The sequence below is a fragment of the Bufo bufo genome, chromosome 10 (genome assembly GCF_905171765.1).
Source record: "Bufo bufo chromosome 10, aBufBuf1.1, whole genome shotgun sequence".
Taxonomy (NCBI): domain Eukaryota; kingdom Metazoa; phylum Chordata; class Amphibia; order Anura; family Bufonidae; genus Bufo; species Bufo bufo.
Window position 1 is genome coordinate 34300152 of NC_053398.1, and position 19248 is coordinate 34319399.

At 43.7% G+C, this 19248-nt stretch overlaps 1 protein-coding gene across 2 annotated transcripts in view; it reads left to right on the forward strand.

Annotated features, from left to right (window-relative positions):
- CPT1A (carnitine palmitoyltransferase 1A) overlaps positions 1-19248 on the forward strand; it is a 57688-nt gene that overhangs the window by 32711 nt on the left and 5729 nt on the right. Inside the window, exons 9-15 of one of the 2 annotated variants that reach the window (XM_040409541.1) lie at positions 1665-1752; positions 10709-10904; positions 12158-12346; positions 15348-15453; positions 16695-16811; positions 18512-18676; positions 18817-18951. In XM_040409541.1, coding sequence (XP_040265475.1) covers positions 1665-1752; positions 10709-10904; positions 12158-12346; positions 15348-15453; positions 16695-16811; positions 18512-18676; positions 18817-18951 — 996 coding nt within the window. Of the gene's footprint in view, positions 1-1664; positions 1753-2322; positions 2408-10708; positions 10905-12157; positions 12347-15347; positions 15454-16694; positions 16812-18511; positions 18677-18816; positions 18952-19248 lie in introns of both variants that reach the window. The other variant, XM_040409542.1, reaches the window with a different exon arrangement.

Consider the following 19248-nt stretch of genomic DNA (forward strand, 5'->3'; position numbering starts at 1 on the left):
ACTCCATTAAAGCAGTGGGTGCCATACTGTGTATACACCTGAACTGTGGTTCTTATATGGAAGTGATTGTCACGATGGACAGATCATGGATGAGGCGTTATCTGGGCTTTTATAAATAAAGTTATTTGACCCATGTAGGATAACAGAAATTTTAGACTCCCAATGTCTACACCAAATATATCCCTAGACCTACCAATAGGTAGCAACAGCAACAAATGGATGTCTACGCAAATGTTTGATGACTTGTCAAACACAGTCTATTAATACATCCTACTGGCCAGGAATCATAACCCTAATTGTGACATGACGAAACTCAAATTGGGCAACAAAATTCTTGCAACTCATAACTTTATTTATATAAGCCTGGAGAACCCACTGAAGACGAAGTGAACTGATTATTAATGGTTCTTACTGAAAGTATATAAAAACCCGTCACCATGAACAACCCTATTAAAGCGGTTATGCTAGTAGGGTTGATCCTGCTGCTTAAAATGATGCTTCTTGTGAAAATCGGTTTTGGCGTTCCTGACAAAAAAAAGACTCTTCTTGTTTATTGAAGTGCGTGGCCAGGACTGAAAACCTGAGGTGCTTTGAGGGGGCTAAATAGAAAAATAATATTTTTTTTTAAACGGGAATGCCACAAACAATTTACACAAGACAAGTATCATTTTAATTAGCAGGATCAACCCTACCAGGCAGTATGCCTGGATTAATAAGGTTGATCCTGCTGAGAGGTGCTTTTTAAAGAGAAACTGTCACCTCTCCTGACCATGTCCATTTTAGTAAATAATTGTACTGGCTAAGAAGTAATTCTGGATCTTTTCTAAGAACTCTCTGTTCTGCCATTCCTCTGTTATGTATATAGAAAAAGCAGGAAAAACAAAAAACACCGCCTTGTGTGGTATCGTCTGGGTGAGTGTACAAATAAATGGTGCCTATTGTGCTTACCGGAGGCTGAGGAGTCACAACAGCTATGAGCGCCTTGCTGGTATATAGCCCCACCAGTGTCAGGGTGTGCTGTGCTGCTGCCTTGGTCCCTTCTTGTCTCGATTCTACGAGCACCAGGAAAAATTGGAGAAGAGAAAAGTGGAGAAAAGGGGAACCAATCCTTCGGCGCTGCCAGCCTTCAGAGGAGTCTTCAAGGTAAGTATTGGTATTTTTTTATTTATTTCTTTAATAAATAAAGGATACCGATACTTACCTTGAAGACTCCTCTGTATGCTGGCAGCGCCGAAGGATTAGTTCCCCTTTTCTCCACTTTTCTCATTCCTCCGTTATGGCTACAAGAGGTGTATAAATAAATTGACAACTGAGTGGTACCAGTTGGAGGTTTGTCCCTGCACAGTATGAAACACTGACCATATCAAACCGTATTGGGCCATATCCTTATGACAAAGGGAATGGCATCATCCAGTTGTCAATTTATTCTGAAATTTCTGTGTGGAATAACAAAGGAATGACACAACACAGAGTAATGAGAAAAGATGCTCCAGAATTGTTATTTTCTTAGCAACACAAATAGGTACCAAAAATAGACAAGTCAGAAGCAGTGCCAGGTCCTCTTTGAGAAGAAAACAAAATGCTGGACCTTATTGAATTTTATCCCTTTTTATGATATTTCTATTTATTACGCCTTCGGCACACCATTTGGTTATGCGGTTTAGATTCAGCTGATGGGATCCACAGTTCCATTATGTTCAGCTCAGTGGGAAAGAATGTTTAATACTTCCCGTATACCCGGAGAAGAGACAGGTAAGAGCGGCCCCCTGCCCCAACGTAACCCATCCCTGCTATCTATCAAATATTAGCTGTGAGATTTCCCGGTTGTGATGGCTCTGATGACTTTCAAAGACCTCAATCTGTAAGACTTCGAGACTAGAGGACAACCAGTTTGTTTCCAAAAATCAATCCGGTTCTCAAAACCTTACCCAAAGAGCCTCCAAATCCTTGGTGAAAACCCATGGAAACTGGCATCTGCTCGATGTGTCGGCACTAGATTGAATTATTTACTTGCTTTATGTAATTCATGGTGATGTGCTGGATACACTTGTTTCTGCTAAGTTCCTTGGCCTACCCTAACATACGTAGCTCAAACCGGTTGATTATATCTACTGTTAATATTTCATCAGATACCTTGATGCTTTCTCGCCTTGCTCGGCGATTTCTCTCCTTTAATGGTATTTTCATCCTAGGTTCATCTGTGTCCTTTCTTGTGTTTCTTTTGTATTACGTGGATGTGAATTTTACTTTATGCCTGTTCTGGTATAATTATTTTCCATTCCTTTTTCCTCATTTGTGTTCATCCCTTATGTTTCCTTTCAGCTTATGATTAATAATACCATTCCCATGTGCTCCTCCCAGTATGAAAGAATGTTCAATTCTAGCCGTATACCAGGCGTTGAGACAGGTACAGCCTCGGTCCTGTCTTCCATGTTGTTAGTCATCACAATTCTAGCGCATTGATGTGCATTAACATTTAACACGCGCAATGAGGACGCTAACCTAAAAAGAGTGGACCATTTACAAATATATGTTCTTTGTTTTTTCCACTTGTAGCCATAAAATATATACAGTAGCAGAGGTATTCATGATCATTGAACTTGATCAGGGGCGTAGCTATGGGGGGTGCAGAGGTGGCAGTTGCTACCCGGCCCCGGAGCCTGAGGGGGCCCAAAGACCCTTGTGCCGCATAAGAAGACACCGGTATTGTAGAAAGTGCATGCTGGTCAAGTTACACCTCTGGATGGAGGGAATGGGTTAGGTCAAGAATATGGCATGGGGGGTGCTGTTTCAATTTGTGCCTCAGGCAGCACTAAGGCTATGTGCTTCCCTGTCCCTGGACACAAAACACTAAGGGAAGGGGGGCCCAAGCTGCACCCTTTTGCCAGGGCCAATGAGCATTTAGCTACACCCCTGAACTTGATACATGCTTGCATAGAACCATTATTTTACAGAATACTTTTGCAACATCATGGGTGACCAAAACTATGTCATCTTCTCAAGTGTAGAAATTATACTGTCATGCATTAGTAGGTAGTGATGCCATGGGCGTGTAAGATCTTCTAAAATGGCCAGATTTTTCTGGCCTGCCGTGAGACGTCCTGGACCCTGGGGTATTTGGCAATGAATCGCTGCACGACTAAGTTCAGGACGTGTGCCATACACGGCACGTGTGTCATTTCGCCCTGTTTTAGTACGCTCAGCAGATTGGCACTGTTGTCACACACCACTTTACCAACCGTCAAATTGAGTGGGGTTAGCCACTGATCGGCCTGTGACCGCAGAGCTGAAAGCAGTGCAGGACCGGTGTGGCTCTTGGCTTCCAGGCACAACAGCCGCAGCACAGCATGGCAACGTCTCACCTGGCACGCCGAATAGGTTCTGGGGAGATTGGGGGGTGCAGCTGAAGAGGCGGTAGCAGTGGAAAAGGAGGAGTCAACCGAGGAGGAGACGGAGGATGGAGTAGGAGGAGGAGGAGGAGGAGAATAAGAGGCAGGCCTGCATGCAATCTGTGGCGGTAACACCAAATAAACACGGGAGCCACTGGTTACACCCAGTGGGCAGTAAAAGTTATGTACATTCCCTGCCCGTGTTTGATAGACCACGTGTCTATTGTCAGATGTATCTTGGCACCGACACTGTGTGCCAGAAATATATTCACTTGCCGCTGAACGTGGCCATATAGCTCAGGGATGCCCTTCTGGGAAAAATATTTCCTTCCGGGGACCTTCCATTGCGGTGTGCCAATGGTCACAAATTTTCTAAAGGCCTCAGAGTACACCAGTTTATATGGCAGTAGTTGGCGGGCTAGCAGTTCCAACAAGCCAGTGGTCAGCCGTTGGGCTAGAGGGTTATCCGGCGTCATCAACTTTTTATGCTCGAACACTTGTGCCCCGGAAGCCTGCCTTCTGCCAGATGAACGCGACGATGGCACGGTGGAAGGTGGAGGACAAATGGGAGGAGAAGGAGAAGGAGAAGAGACAGGACGTGGAGCGCCGGGAGTGTGGCTTTGTGGGTTCTGACAGCGTTGCTCCCACTGGGCTCTGTGATGGGAGGCCAGGTTCCTTCTTAAGGTGGTCATCCCTAGGTGAGTGTTGGGCTTACCGTGACTTATGCGTTGACAGCACAGGCTGTAGATTGCAACACTATTGTCAGCAGCTGACACGTTAAAAAAAGCCCACACTGCAGAGCCATATGCTGGCATCCTGGGAGTGCCAGAAGTGACCGTGCATGGTGGATGGCTCGCTCCAGATACATTTGCAGTCTGCTTTTTGCCTCCTGTGCCCTGCAAACTCTGCCTCCTTCTCTGCTGCTCGGTCTCTCCCTCTGAACTCCCCTCCTCTTCCTCTCTTGTGGGCACCCATGTGACGTCCATCAACACGTCATCATCGTCACCTTCACCACCAATTTGAGATCTCAGAGTAGGCAGCAAGAGCGGGAACCTCCCTCCTTGGGCTGTTCTGGGTACTGTCGTCAGACCACTGGGTGGCGAACGTTGCTACCTCCTCGTCCTCATCCGATGTCAAGAATGGCTGTGCATCGGTATGGTCTGGATGGGAAAATAATTCCTCTGACTCGAATGGAGGGGCTATTGTGGTGGTGGTGTCTTTGGGGGTGCACACAGCAGAGAGTGAGGAGGGTGCAGAAGTGGAAGGCTGAATGAGCCATTCAGCCAACTCTGGTGCGTCCTTTAAAGTAATGGCATGCGCCTTCTCCAACTTCCCACTTAGGCTCCGGCCTGGTGCACCTGCCCGACCCCTACCATCCCTGCGGACACAAAACACTAAGGGAAGGGGGGCCCAAGCTGCACCCTTTTGCCAGGGCCAATGAGCATTTAGCTACACCCCTGAACTTGATACATGCTTGCATAGAACCATTATTTTACAGAATACTTTTGCAACATCATGGGTGACCAAAACTATGTCATCTTCTCAAGTGTAGAAATTATACTGTCATGCATTTTCAAAATGACCCTGTGCCAAAGTCCCTAGAGAAGAGCAGTATTTGTGGAAGCAGGTATATCGCAGGCCTCAATCAAATTTGCTGGAAGCAGGTATATCAATCCCCTTAATCAGTATTTTGTGGAAGCGGGTATCTCGCAGGCCTCAATCAATATTTGGTGAAAGCAGGTATATCGAACCCCTTAATCAGTATTTTGTGGAAGCAGGTATATCACACCCCTCAATAAAAATTTTTTTACTACAACAGTTATATCACACCACCCTGTTTTTTGGGGGCAACAGGTATATCACACCCATTGCAATTAGTTGCTCCAATAGCGCTTGTCCCTCTATATAGCTGTGGTTTCGCAGCAGAACCCCACACAACTGCTGCACAATACAAATGCACTATAATATACTTTCTATGTTAGAAAGTATATTATAAGTATATCATACCCCTCAGTATATCACACCTATCGATGGCACACCTATACCAGTCCTTAAAAGGACTTTTGTGGCCCTATTAGCTAGCGTTTGGTGTCCCTAACAGCCTGTCCCTGCTCCACAAAGTAACCTCTCCCTACACTGTCAAAACACAGAATGTAAAATGGCTGCCAGATCGGGTTCTGTGATAGGATGGGGGGTGTCCATGTGCTGAAACGTCTCAATTGGCTGTTCTGTCCCACCTAATGGATGTGTCATGGGTTAAAAGTTTGTTGCAATGCAAAAGAATATGGCACCGTTTTGCCATATATTCGCCCGTTCGGCAAATCGCGAACGTGCAAATTTTGCCGCGAACCGCAATGCCATCTCTATTGTTAGGTTTTCTTAAAAGGGAATTCCAGTTATTTTTTTTATATATTTGTTTATACAATAGGAAATATTGGGGTACTTTCACACCAGCGTTCTTAGAATCCGGCAGGCAGTTCCGTTGCCAGAACTGCCTGCCAGATCCGGAAATCCGTATGCAAACGGATATCTTTTTTTTCCGGATCCGTTAGACTTATGTATGAAAATGCCGGATCAGTCTTTCCGGTATCATCCGAAATAACCGATCCGGTATAAATTTTTTTTCAAAGCTAGAAAGAACTGCGCATGCGCAGACCGGAAAACCGGATCTGGCGATGCGGCAATTTCTGGAACACTTAGTACCAGATCCAGCATTAATACATTTCAATGGAAATTAATGCTGGATCCGGCAAGTGCGGTAGTGTTCCGGGATACCGTACAAGGGATGGAACCGAAGACATCCTGATGCATACTGAACGGATTGCTTTCCATTCAGAATGCATTGGGACAAAACTGATGCATTTTTTTCCGGTATTGAGACCCTTTACCGGATTTCAATACCGGAAAAGAATAACACTAGTGTGAAAGTACCTTTACAATTTTCTAATATACATGTATGTAAAATTTTGCATACATACCTTTCTTATATCAGGCAGTGGACCCTTATATGGAGTAGAATGGTATAACCCCATGGATTAGTCTTATGTAATGTATCCATGGTCTAACTGAAACATGGCATCAGTCACGTGACACTCTTCGCATCATATAATCCTTGACATTCAGTAAGCCGCCGTGTTGCAGGATAACAAGCTGAACTGGATGGCCAGATGTCTTTTTTTCAGCCTTATAAACTATGTTACTATGTAATGTTACATGACATACACTTGTTGGGTCATCACAAAGGAAACATTCATGTGATAAGTAATCAGGACTAGTGTTGGAGTCATGATTTTATTGTGGTTATTACAGTATTTACATTACTGTGTGTATTTACATGACCACCTGCCTCTAGGTGATGTGGTAAAATGGCTGCCTGTCTCTAGGTGATGTTGTCATGTTCATAAAGATTAGTGTAAAAAAAAAAAAAAATAAAGATCTGCTTCTCCACAGACTCTGACAGACAGGATGTTGAGGTGCTGCAGCAGGTAATAATACTGCTCTTCAGTAGACTGCTATTCACCTGTTAGATACCTGCTGGACAGTTAAATGAAAGCAAATTCACATGATGGCTTACATGACTGATGCCATGTTTAGACCTATCCAGCTCTCTTATGGAGCATTTTACAGGACTAAAATGAGCAGTACCATTTTCCTTCTTTAGGGAGAGGCTACTTACGGATCTAATAAAGGTCTGCAAGCAAAATTTTAAGTAGATGTATATTTAAAAATTGTTCAATGCATTATTCTCTAAATAAATAAATGTAGTCATTAACACGGAAATACCCCTTTGAGGCTAGAGAAAAATTAAGCAACATTCAATCCCAATATAAGGCTTCTTTCCTCCAAGGAATTGTCCATTTTTGCCATCCTCTTTTTAGGTAGGCAGCTTCCCTACTGGCAAGGTTTTGCTGTAATTAGTTGGGGAATCTGGCATCATGCATACAATTTTTCTGAAGCACCACCACCTGGACAATTAAAGGGAACCTGTCAAGTTGAACATGTATGTTATAGAGCAGGAGGAGCTGAGCAGATTGATGTATGACTTGTATTTTATTCATTTAAATCCCCGATCTTCTTCTTCCTTCGGATTCCAGTGGGCAGTCCTATCAGTGATTTGTCAGCCTTCCTTGGATGACTGTGCACACACAGCTGTCAATCACTGATAGATTGCATCTTTGACTCCAAAGCTCAAAATGCACAGGAATGTAAAAGGTCACTAAACCCAGAATCCAAACAAAGAGCAACCAACAAAACGTAAGATAATCTCCTTAATATTTGCTCTTGTTTTGTCAGATATCACAATTGCACACCTTGAAAAATGAACTAGAAAAGCAGTGCATTGTTTTCTCAGGCTGCAGCCATGTCTTCTCCCCCTCCCTCTTCCCCCTTTGATGGTAGAGCACATAAGCTAGGACATTTTGGAAGAGGAGGCTGGGTTTAGTCTGCTTAGTTTTTGTCTATTACTATTTGTCTATTTGCAATTACAAAAAAATAATTATAAAATTTTACCTCTGCTTTTATCCTCTTAAAAAAACAACAAAAAAACATCCATACATTTCAGTGTGTCAAAGGCTTAACACCTGCCCTTTTCCTGACCTTGCTGTTGAGTGTGTGATGTTGTACACTTAGCCGTTCTGTAGCCAAAGATTGAGAGAACTGGGGGGATTAGTTCTTTGTCTGCCAGATCTCTCCTACACTTTGGGGAGCACCATGTAGACATAGCTTTGTGTGCACTATGTTTTAAATGTATTTTTGCGTTTTTTTTCCGGGTTTGGTGTCGCTTTACATGAATAAAATACAGGTTATACCGAATATTTTCCCTCAAATATATATATATCAGTCTCCTCAGCTCCTCCTGTTCACTCTATAACATGCTGCCTGGAAGTTGTAATGCATTTTCATGATGGTGGGTTCCCTTTAAGTGTTACACAATGCCCATTGGTCTCAATGAGTAGTCCCTGTATTCTTCCCATGTCTGGTCCTCCAGACTGAAAGGTTGGCAGATGAGGGTCCTGGATAGGGGAATCCTCTCTTATTAGCCCATGTTTCCTTAGCAGGGTATTTAAAAATGGGTTGAACATGGAAGTGAATATAATCAGACCTCATGGCTTGGTCATAAGGTTTAAGGTTTGAAATGATGAACAAACCGCTGCCGCCACCACCGCCACCAAGGTCCTGTTTGTAAATGGTTCACTCTGAATGCAGGTTTACAATATCATTACAGAGAATAAATAACTAAGGTCATATTGTAGATGCCACCGAATGCTTTTGCCTCTGAATTGTTACCTATTTTTTTCCGCTTATCTAGACATTCTAGTTTCTTCATGCCAATAACCTCTTACCTGCTTCTCCTTGCATGTGCACTAACAGTCTTTGCTCTTTTTCGTACATTGTCTTTTTTAGTTGACTGAACAGCAACATGGTCTGTCTGTGTAAATTAATTGCTACCTGCTCTTTAAACCATGGTGTGGGGTTTGCAGTTGTTGTTTCTTGCATAAATTGTAACTGTCATTATTTGTATTATTTGTAATGTATAGGAGCAGTGATACAGACAATTTAGCAGACTTGACTTGGTGTAGCAGACTTGATAAATTTACCCCAAATGTCTTCGACTACTTCCAATACAAAGTAATACTATCACGGGATAAATCCTTGACAGTGTAACTGTCATTTTTTTAATATTTTTTTTTGTAATGCTGACCATTTTTGTAATATACTTTAATTACTGAAATCGTACATTTCTATTAGAAAAATAGCTCTAAAGTGGCCCATTTTGAGCCTTAGCAATGCTCCTATGTCTTCTGTTTACATAACATGGTCAGTGTTGAGTTATGTAAACAGAAGACAGAGGAGCGTTGCTAAGGCTCAAAATGGGCCACTTTAGAGCTATTTTTCTAACAGAAATGTACGATTTTAGTAATCAAAGTATATTACAAAAATGGTCAGCATTACAAAAAAAAATATAAAAAAATGACAGTTACACTGTCAAGGATTTATCCCATGATAGTATTACTTTGTATTTGTATTGGAAGTAGTCGAAGACATTTGGGGGTACATTTATCAAGTCTGCTACACCAGTTTTGTAATGCCCACATGCAAGATTTGGTGCATATTTTTGCTACGTTAACTGCCCCTCCAAGCCCAGCAGGTTTTGACAGGTTTTCTTAGGGTTGATGCCCCCCCTGTATGTGTTATTTAACAGGGATGTGGACACAGACTGTTGAGGGTCCTCATTCAAGAGCAGCATACGGGCACCATACTTTCTATCAGGCTATCATAGAGACTGGATCAAAATTTTACAGAAATTAGCTAACTTTTGTGATAACTTGCAGAAAATAGATTATATAGACAGTAGGGATGATACTATCGTGTTTTTAAGGTAGGAATGGGTCCTTTTACCAGCAGAGGTTGACATATGTTAAGTCCACCTCTGCTAAAAGTAGACCACAAAAGTAAGCCCTCTGTATATTGGAAACTGAATAAATAATTATGCTCTGATAGCTCAACCAGAAAATCTGGTGCCTGAATTATAGCTTCCCAGTAAACCTCCATATGCATATCTCTGTCGAAAGTGCCTACACACCAGAAAATCGTCTTAAAGGGAACCTGTCACCTCCAAAAACCACCCCAAGCTGCCAGCAGTACCTGACAGTAGCCAGCAGCGTGTTTCCGACGATAACTTTCTTCCTGAAGGCCAATGCGGCTAAAGCTCAGAAAGTATTATTTTATCCCCCGTCGGCGCGCTTCTCTAGTCCTGCTTGAAGTCAAGGGGGAAGTCAAGATAACCACACCCGCTTCCCCCCCCTTGACAGCGCTTATGCAGAGAGTTCGGCAAAGCCAGCCAAATTGCCAGATGTCAGTCACAGTGAAGGGGCAGGGAAGGGGGCGCGGTTATTTTGACTTGAAGCAAGGAGGCCGCTGCCCCCTTGACTTCAAGCGTGCCGGCAGGGGATAAAAGAACGTTTCCTGAGCTTTAGCCGCATCGGCCTTCAGGAAGAAAATTATCGTTGGAAACACGCTGCTGACTACTGTCAGGTACTGCTGGCAGCTTGGGATGGTTTTTGGAGGTGACAGGTTCCCTTTTTTTTTTTTTTTTTTTTTTCATTTGTCCTTTCGGCCAAATACATAGACCATAAATTAAGAAGTAACTAAAAGAACATAAATGAGGTTCTTACTGCTTTATCCTATCAATGTATCCTCCGCCATTTTGAGGTAGTCCGTAGGGTCTTTCACCGCAGTGATCTACAGTAGGGGATGTGAGTTGAGTGGAGGTTGACTTACATGAATATGTCTTCATTGTAAACTTCTGACCATTGCAGACACCATTCAGCACGTGAAGGACACCAAACATATTGTTGTCTACCATAAGGGTCGTTACTTCAAAGTGTGGCTGTATCATGATGGAAGGTTATTGAAGCCGAGAGAGATTGAACAACAGATGCAACGAATCATTGATGACAAGTCTGGACCTCAGCCTGGAGAGGAAACACTGGCCGCACTCACCGCAGGAGACAGGTATTGGACAATTTTTCCTGTTCAAGCGCCTGTGCTGTCCAAGTGACAGTAAGGCATGTGCCGCTGCCTGGGAGGAGCGGTGGATGAGAATGGTAGTGGCTCTGGCTGCAATTAATGATCACAGTGGCAATACTCACACCGTAGCTCCCTAGGGTTGCACAGTGACAGGAGGGCACACCTTTTCTTCTCTCGGGACGCACCCTGACATTGGGGCTCCTGCCTAATGATAGTTGGGTGCTCTTCTTCATGTTAACCTTTTTTATGGGTGAAGGTGCAATGAACAGCGAAAGGGGCTGGAGTCAGGAACCAGACCAGTTGTAGAAAATAGAGATCTCACTTCACAATAATGCAGAATGGGAGTTGTAGTACACCCAACGGTAACAAAACACAGTTCCATACAATTGACAGTGCAATCTTCCCAGATAGCAATGTATAGATATAGGCCAGGATGGGTATTGTAGTTTTCCTTCCTCCACATCTTCCCAAAGTCTCCCTCTGCAGAATCTAAGGCTGGCAATATTATTCTTGCAGTGCTGGCTGTAACTCCAAACTCAGGGGTACAGGATTAAGATATGGTGGGCCAGATTGTGTCCAAGTGTGAAGGATGCATTAGCAGTGTTCCTCTCACTAAAGTAAAGTCTGTCAGCCTTAAACAGAAAATACCTTACTGACTGAATCCCATGCTCAGCCATGCAGATTCTGGACCTTTTTGGTTCTCTCCTTTCTCAGTCCCTTTCTGAAGTACTTTTGGGTGGCAATTACTTTTTTTTCCCCCAGAGATAATTCTATAAAAACTAAGCCTAGTAACATAGGGAGTGAGCACATGTAAGCTTCTCACACTTCCTCAGCTACTGCACTACTGATTGGATAGTGTGAGACTGTGCAGGGACACACCCCCAACTGGTAACACCCATCTGGACCTTCATTGCAAATTGCTAGTAATTCCAAAATTCTAGCAGGATTAATAAAGACATGGCAAATCATAGTCATAAGATCAGATGCTTCAGATTGTTATTACATGGTGGATGCAAGCAGTTACTATTCCCAGTGGAATAACAGAGGAATACCACAAAGCAGAGTTCTATAAAACATGATCCAGAATGATTTCACAGGGAATACAAGTATTTTCTAAAGCGGACAAGTCAGGAGGTCTGATAGATCCTTCTTAAACAGCAGTGAATTGTAGTCTTGATTTGGTCTGTGCAGGTTGCTCTGTCTTAAGATTGACTCTTTAAATGCTTGGTGTCACACAGGGTCCCATGGGCCAAGGCTCGTAAAGATTACTTCGGAAATGGAAAGAACAAGCAAAGCTTGGACGCTGTTGAGAAAGCTGCTTTCTTTGTAACTCTAGATGACACCGAGCAAGGATACAACAAGGAAGACCCAGTGACCTCCCTCGACAAATATGCCAAGTCTCTCCTACATGGAAAATGCTTTGACAGGTATTTTAATGTGTCTTTGACACTCTCATCAACTTTATGTTGGGAATCCCATCTCACCTTTACCTGTTCATTGTTATACTCGTTTTCTAGACAACATTAAGGCCCCTTTCAGACTAGCAAGTTCCATACTCTGGACTTGCAGCGTGAGTATGCGGCAGCTCCCGTCCTGACCTTCCAGCACTGACGGGGTTGCATAGCATTATATTGATTTATGATGCTATGTAACCCTTAGAGGTTTGGAATGTATTGGATAACACTGACATAATGCTGTTAGTCATATCCAGTACTTTCCAGAACTGTAAAGGTTACATAGCATCATTAATCAATATAATGCTATGCGACCCCGTCAGTGCTGTGAGGTCAAGAAGGGAGCTGCCGCATACTCACGCTGCGAGTTCAATGCATGGAACTCGCTAGTCTTAAAGGGGCCTAAGGAATCTGGTATTAATGCCAATTCCAACTTGTGCCAATAGCTACCAGCGAAGTTTGGCTTAAAGAAACTCAAAGTTTGTTAGGTGTATTGAACTACTGTTCTAGATGTTGTATTAGGCCATGTCCACCACTCAGCATACTATTGTGATTGATGAAGTGGAAAGTCTTGTACAGTGCTCCTTTCTGGTTGACCACTTGCGTTCATTGGCAATGGCCTGTTTATTTAATTGGAAGCCATACAATGCTTAAATTTTGCCGCCACTAAAAAAGTGTCCTGTGTCTATGGCCAGCCATACAGATGATGTAGCTGTTAGCCAAATGCTCATTTGGACGACAGCTATCACTCCCTATCCCCCCAGATACACATCTGCTCAGCTCTACCATGCAAGCATGAGTTCTCTGGAGTTGGATGGGGAGGAATCTGCTGCCATACTTAATGGGCTGTAACTTTATCTCCCCAAGAACAAAAATATAGGGCAGTTGGAATTGGGTTAACCAGAGGCGTCGCTATAGGCGGTGCAGAGGTAGCAGTACCTACCGGGCCCAGGAGCCTGAGGGGGCCCAAAGACCCTTGGGCCACATAAATATACACTGGTATTATAGAAAGTGCATGCTGGTCAAGTTACACCTCTGGCTGGAGGGAAGGGGTTAGGTCAAGAATTTGACATGGGAGGGGGGGGCAGGTGTTTCAATTTTTGCCTCAGGCAGCATGAAGGCTATGTGCTCCCCTGCTCCTGGCCACAAAGCACTGAGGGAAGGGGGACCAAGCTAAACTCTCGCACCAGGGTCCATGAGCCTTTAGCTACGCCCCTGGGGTTAACTAAACCTTATATAGTCCCCTGACATCCGCAGTTGGCAGAGTCAGGAAGCCTCATACACGTTGAATGATCGGTCAGTCCTGTCAAAATTGGTCAGTTTGGCCGACAAACATCTAATGTGTATCACCAGCTTTATAGGATCAAACTGGAGAAGCTCTTTCAAATATTTTCCTTTCATATTTTAAAGTGGTTTTCCAGGCTTTTGATATTGATGATCTATTCTCAGGATAGGTGATCAATTTCAGATCCGGCCGGGTTCCAACTCCCAGCACCCCCGCCGATCAGCTGTTTGAGGAGTCATCGGTGCTCCAGTGAGTGCTGTGTCCTCCTCACAGCTTACCAAGCACGGCGCCGTACATTGTATAGTGGTTGTGCTTGGTATCGCAGCTCAGCCTCATTCACTTGAACGGGACTGAGCTGCACCTAAGTCACGTGACTGATGAACATGACGTCACTGGCCTATGAACAGGCCATAGGGCAGCCCCTTAAAACAGCTGATCAGTGGAGGTGCTGGGAGTTGGACTCTCATTGACCTGATATTGATGACCTACCCTAAGGATCAGGGCCGCTGATAGAAATCATGGGGCCCCGTACAGCATACATGACGGGGCCCCCTTCAGCTCCACCCCCTGATCCCTCCTTCAGCCACACCCCTGGCCCCGCCCTTGGCCCCTCCCCAGACGCCGCCTTGAAACAACATGCAGATTTGTCTACAAGTGATATTTATGGCGCTGGGGGGTCGTCTGTGAATGGCGCTGTTATGGAGGGGATCTGTGAATGGCACTGTTATGGAGGGGATCTGTGAATGGCACTTTTATGGAGGGGATCTGTGGATGGCACTGTTATGGAGGGGATCTGTGGATGGCACTGTTATGGAGGGGATCTGTGGATGGCACTGTCATGGAGGGGATCTGTGGATGGCACTGTTATGGAGGGGATCTGTGGATGGCACTGTTATGGAGGGGATCTGTGGATGGCACTGTTATGGAGAGGATCTGTGGATGGCACTGTTATGGAGGGGATCTGTGGATGGCACTGTTATGGGGGGATCTGTGGATGGCACTGTTATGGGGGGATCTGTGGATGGCACTGTTATAGAGGGGGATCTGTGGATGACACATACCGTATATAGCATCTTATGCTATGTGTCATCCACAGATACCCCTCCATAACAGTGCCATTCACAGATACCCTCCATAACAGTGCCATCCACAGATCCCCCCCATAACAGTCATCCACAGATCCCCCCATAACAGTGTCATCCACAGATCCCCCCCATAACAGTGTCATCCACAGATCCCCCTCCATAATGGTGCCATCCACAGATCCCCCCCATAAGTGTCATCCACAGACCCCCCGGCCCCCCCCATAAGTGTCATCCACATGACAGACCCCCCCCCCCCATAACAGTGCCATCCACGGATCCCCCGCCCTCCCTATAACAGTGCCGTCATGACGTCATCCATATAGATCCCCCCCCGCCCCGGTACAACTGGGCCAGCTGTACTGGCCTATCAGCGGCCCTGCTAAGGATAGACCACCAATATGAAAATCTCAGACAACCCCTTTCTTAAGTAGAATAATGAATAAAACATACCTTCATTTAATTACTTTTCCGTTAATTGCTATGATGAACCTTATGATTACAGTCTGGGCCATTTCTTCTTAGTAAGTGGTAATAGGTCAATAGGTTTTCCAGTGCTTTATTGAATGGGGACCATTTGTTAATGGCACTGTGTGATCTGTTCTAGGTGGTTTGACAAATCAATGAGTTTCATTGTCTTCAAGAATGGCAAGATGGGTATGAACTGTGAGCATTCCTGGGCCGATGCCCCAATTGTCGGTCATCTGTGGGAAGTAAGTTGTTCTTTTTCGTTAGCATTGTAATCAAGACAAAATCCAAAAATTATAATTTGTTGTAGATATCATAGTCCAGGATAGTAAAAAATGATATTGTCCACTGATGTTATAGTGTGAATCCTTGTGATCTGCTTGAATTGTACAGTGCAAAGATATTGATGGCCTATCTCGGGATAAGTCATCAATATCCGATTGGCGGGGTTCCAACTTCTGGCACTCCCAGCCGATTTGCTCTTTAAGAGGTAACAGCATTCTTTCTAGTGCTGCCTCTGCTTCAAAACTATCCGCCCGTCGTCTCCTTTCTAGTGGCAGTGCAGTAATTATAACTGATCGTCCCGTTTAAGTCACTGTGCCACCACCACAGAGAGATGGGATTCGGACCCCACTGATTTAAAATATTGATGACCTATCTTGAGGATAGGTCGTCAATATCTTTGCTCTGCACGGCCTCTATAAAATCTCAAACCTGGTATATTGATTCAACCATCTCTGTAAATTGTCGGTACCTTACCAATAATTCACCAGGCCACAGATAGGTTCTTGCCACCCAGTAGAAGTGAGGATGAGACTATTAAGGATGGGATCTCGCATCAACTGTCCTTAAGGATTGTATGCCCTTGCTAAATATTTAAGCGACTCCACCCCCCTTTTTCTCAGAGGAAAGAAAAATTCACATTAACTGAGGAATGGACAGAACATTTACCCTCCTCTTCATCTTTTCAGATGCAGATCTGCCACTTCCTAAGCTCCTCTTCCATCTTCCAGTATTGCCGCACCTATGCCCACTGTGCATTTGGTAGTCCAAGACACTTCCTGCTTGTCCAGCCCTGCTCTTGGATTGGCCAGCACTGTTCACATGAGCACTGCTGGCCAATCCAAGGGCAGCAGGAAGTGTCTTGGACTACAAAATGCCGAGTGAGAATCACGTGGAAGGAGAAGTAGTACAGCCAGCTTGGATGACAGAAGATGAGGTTAGGAATTGGCAGATCTGGAGCTAAAAAGATGAAAAGGCAAGTGTTCGTTCCCCAGATAATGTGAATTTCTTGAAAGCAGAGGACTGCTTTAAGTTGGTCCCGATTGCTTTGTGTCAATTCAATTTTACATTCTATCGTTCAATAAAATACCATACTTGGAACAGTTTGATCATAGGCAAGCTTACTTTAGACTTTTAACTTTCAAATTAGTTTGTTTTATACTTTCCTTAATTTCTTTCTAATCTTGGATTTTATCGTTTGCAGTATGTCATGGCAACTGATAAATTGGACCTTGGCTATAACGAAGATGGTCATTGTAGGGGGGATGTCCATCCTAGCATTCCTCCTCCAAGCAGACTGCAGTGGGACATCCCAGAAGAGGTAAGAGATTACAGATACATTGGATCTCCAAATATGACTTTCATTACACCATCACAGAGAATGAAAATTAGCAAAGTTACCAGGGGAACATCTGCTCTCCAAATTTCTCTGTTTCCAAATTCCCCAATACGAGTTTTTATCAATGGCCTAAGCCAGGCATGCTCAACCTGCGGCCCTCCAGCTGTTGCAAAACTACAACTCCCATCATTCCCGGACAGCCTACAGCATTCAGCCTACAGAAGGGCATGGTGGGAGTTGTAGTTTTACAACAGCTGGAGGGCCACAGGTTGAGCATCCCTGGCCTAAGCCAAATGCACCCAGTAAAAGGATTTTTCGAGATCGGGACGTTGATGGCATATCCTTGGGCACTATTAACATGCCAACTGATCAACTGTTTAAAGGGATCACCAAACTCATGCTGTCTACCAGTGCTCCTACCACAACACCCTGCATCAATAATAAGTAGACAACATGATAAAAACAATGAATAAGCCGGTGCACTCAAACTAGCATTGTGTCCTCTTAAAACAGCTGATTAGCATGACTGTTGAGAGTTGGACCTCCATAATTTTGAAGATGGTGGCCTGTTCTGAGCACAATATGAGGACAGCACTTCATAAAGACCTGGTGTGGACCAGAGTATATATGCTCAACAGTTTGATAACCTAGACCCTACATCTCTTTCTTCTCTTTACCTCTTATAGAACTGAATGTTCTAGGAGTTTAGCAAAAATGAGGCTTATAGAGATTAAACAGTCATTTCTTGAGCTCATGTAGAATGACTGCTATCTCCGAGAACAAATTACAGTATTGACCAGGTTTTTTTCCAAAAAACAAAACAAAGTTCTTTACAATTTTGGAATGCGTCATGTCTTTTAGTAAAACCTCAGTGATGCATGAGATGCAATGAAATAAATGAAATCTTTTTTTGTTAGAAATCCCCAACAGCTGAGGTTGAGCTGGGACCTGTAGTGATCAACTGTAGTCAGCAAAGGAACCCAGCAATAAGTGTTAATTTCCCTGCAGTGCCTCCACAGGCGAAGTGAAGCATTGCATTCAATATAATGGTCTATCCATGTAAAGCACAGATGCTATGGGTATTTGAGAGCAGAAGGGAGACACTCTTGGCTGTTTGATTTAGGTTGAGATGGAGGCCTCTCTGTGGAATCTAACATTTGGATTCAAAATTATCTAATGAGATTTTAGAAAATTCTTTAGTTCTATTCATATTACCTGTGCACTTGCTTGGATAGACCAAAAAGGTGTATTGACCTTTTAACTTTTTGGCCCAGTCAAAATAACCATTTTCTGCTAAACAAGTTAAAGAGGTAGTCTCCTAATGGACGGCCACAGATCCAGCATTCAGTACCTTAGGCAAGCCACTGTTTTGTGAGGGGAAAGTGTTGTCTCATCTGATTGTGAGCTGCTCTCCACTCTGGCACATAGAGAGGGGCACACAGCAAGAGACCTCCTCTATGGACTCCATAGGCCATAAAAAGATGTAGGGACTCTGGCGTTGTCCTAATATGTATTTGATTATTGCAAGTAAACAATTTCATCATTATGGAGGTGAAGGAAACACATTTGTGCAAAAAGATAACTCCTTTAAACTTTTTTTTTATACTGTACTTTTGGAAAACCTGTTTGTATTTCATATTACTATCCCTTGGCTCACACTTTCCTCGTGCTTACTTTTTCAGTGCCAAAATGTGATTGAGAGTTCCTTGACTGTTGCCAATGCCCTCGCAGATGATGTTGACTTTCATTCATTCCCTTTCGAAAACTTTGGCAAAGGTCTCATCAAGAAAACTAGAACAAGCCCTGATGCCTTTGTTCAGCTGGCTCTTCAACTGGCACACTTCAGAGTAAGTTGTACTTCTGCTTACATTCAGACTGTCTCACATGGCGTATTTTATGGACTGAATTAATGTACCAGCTACTAGAAACCAACACGTGTCGTCTTCTTCATCTATGGAACTAATGCTTCATCTATTGCTTACTTTAGGATAAAGGCAAGTTCTGTCTGACATATGAGGCCTCCATGACAAGGCTGTTCAGAGAAGGCAGAACTGAGACAGTCCGCTCATGTACCATTGAGTCCAGTGAATTCGTTTTGGCCATGTCAAATCCCAAAGAAAATGTGAGTGCTACCAAGCGTTTTCCAAGTTCAGATAACATTTGTTTATTAGCTGTTACGTACATGCGTTATTATATTTTTTTTTATATATATATATATGTTATGTTTAACTTCATTCCATTGGGGTTTTGAGGGCTTGTCCAAGGTTAGAAAAAAAAGGGCCTGATTTTTATTACTTTGGTCTACTGGTTTTGCGTGGTATTGATGCACAGTCACATTCAAGTGAATGGAGTTGCAATACCAGAGTGGACCTGTTTCTGGATCTAAAGAAAGACCATCCTCTTAGCTTACATTCACACA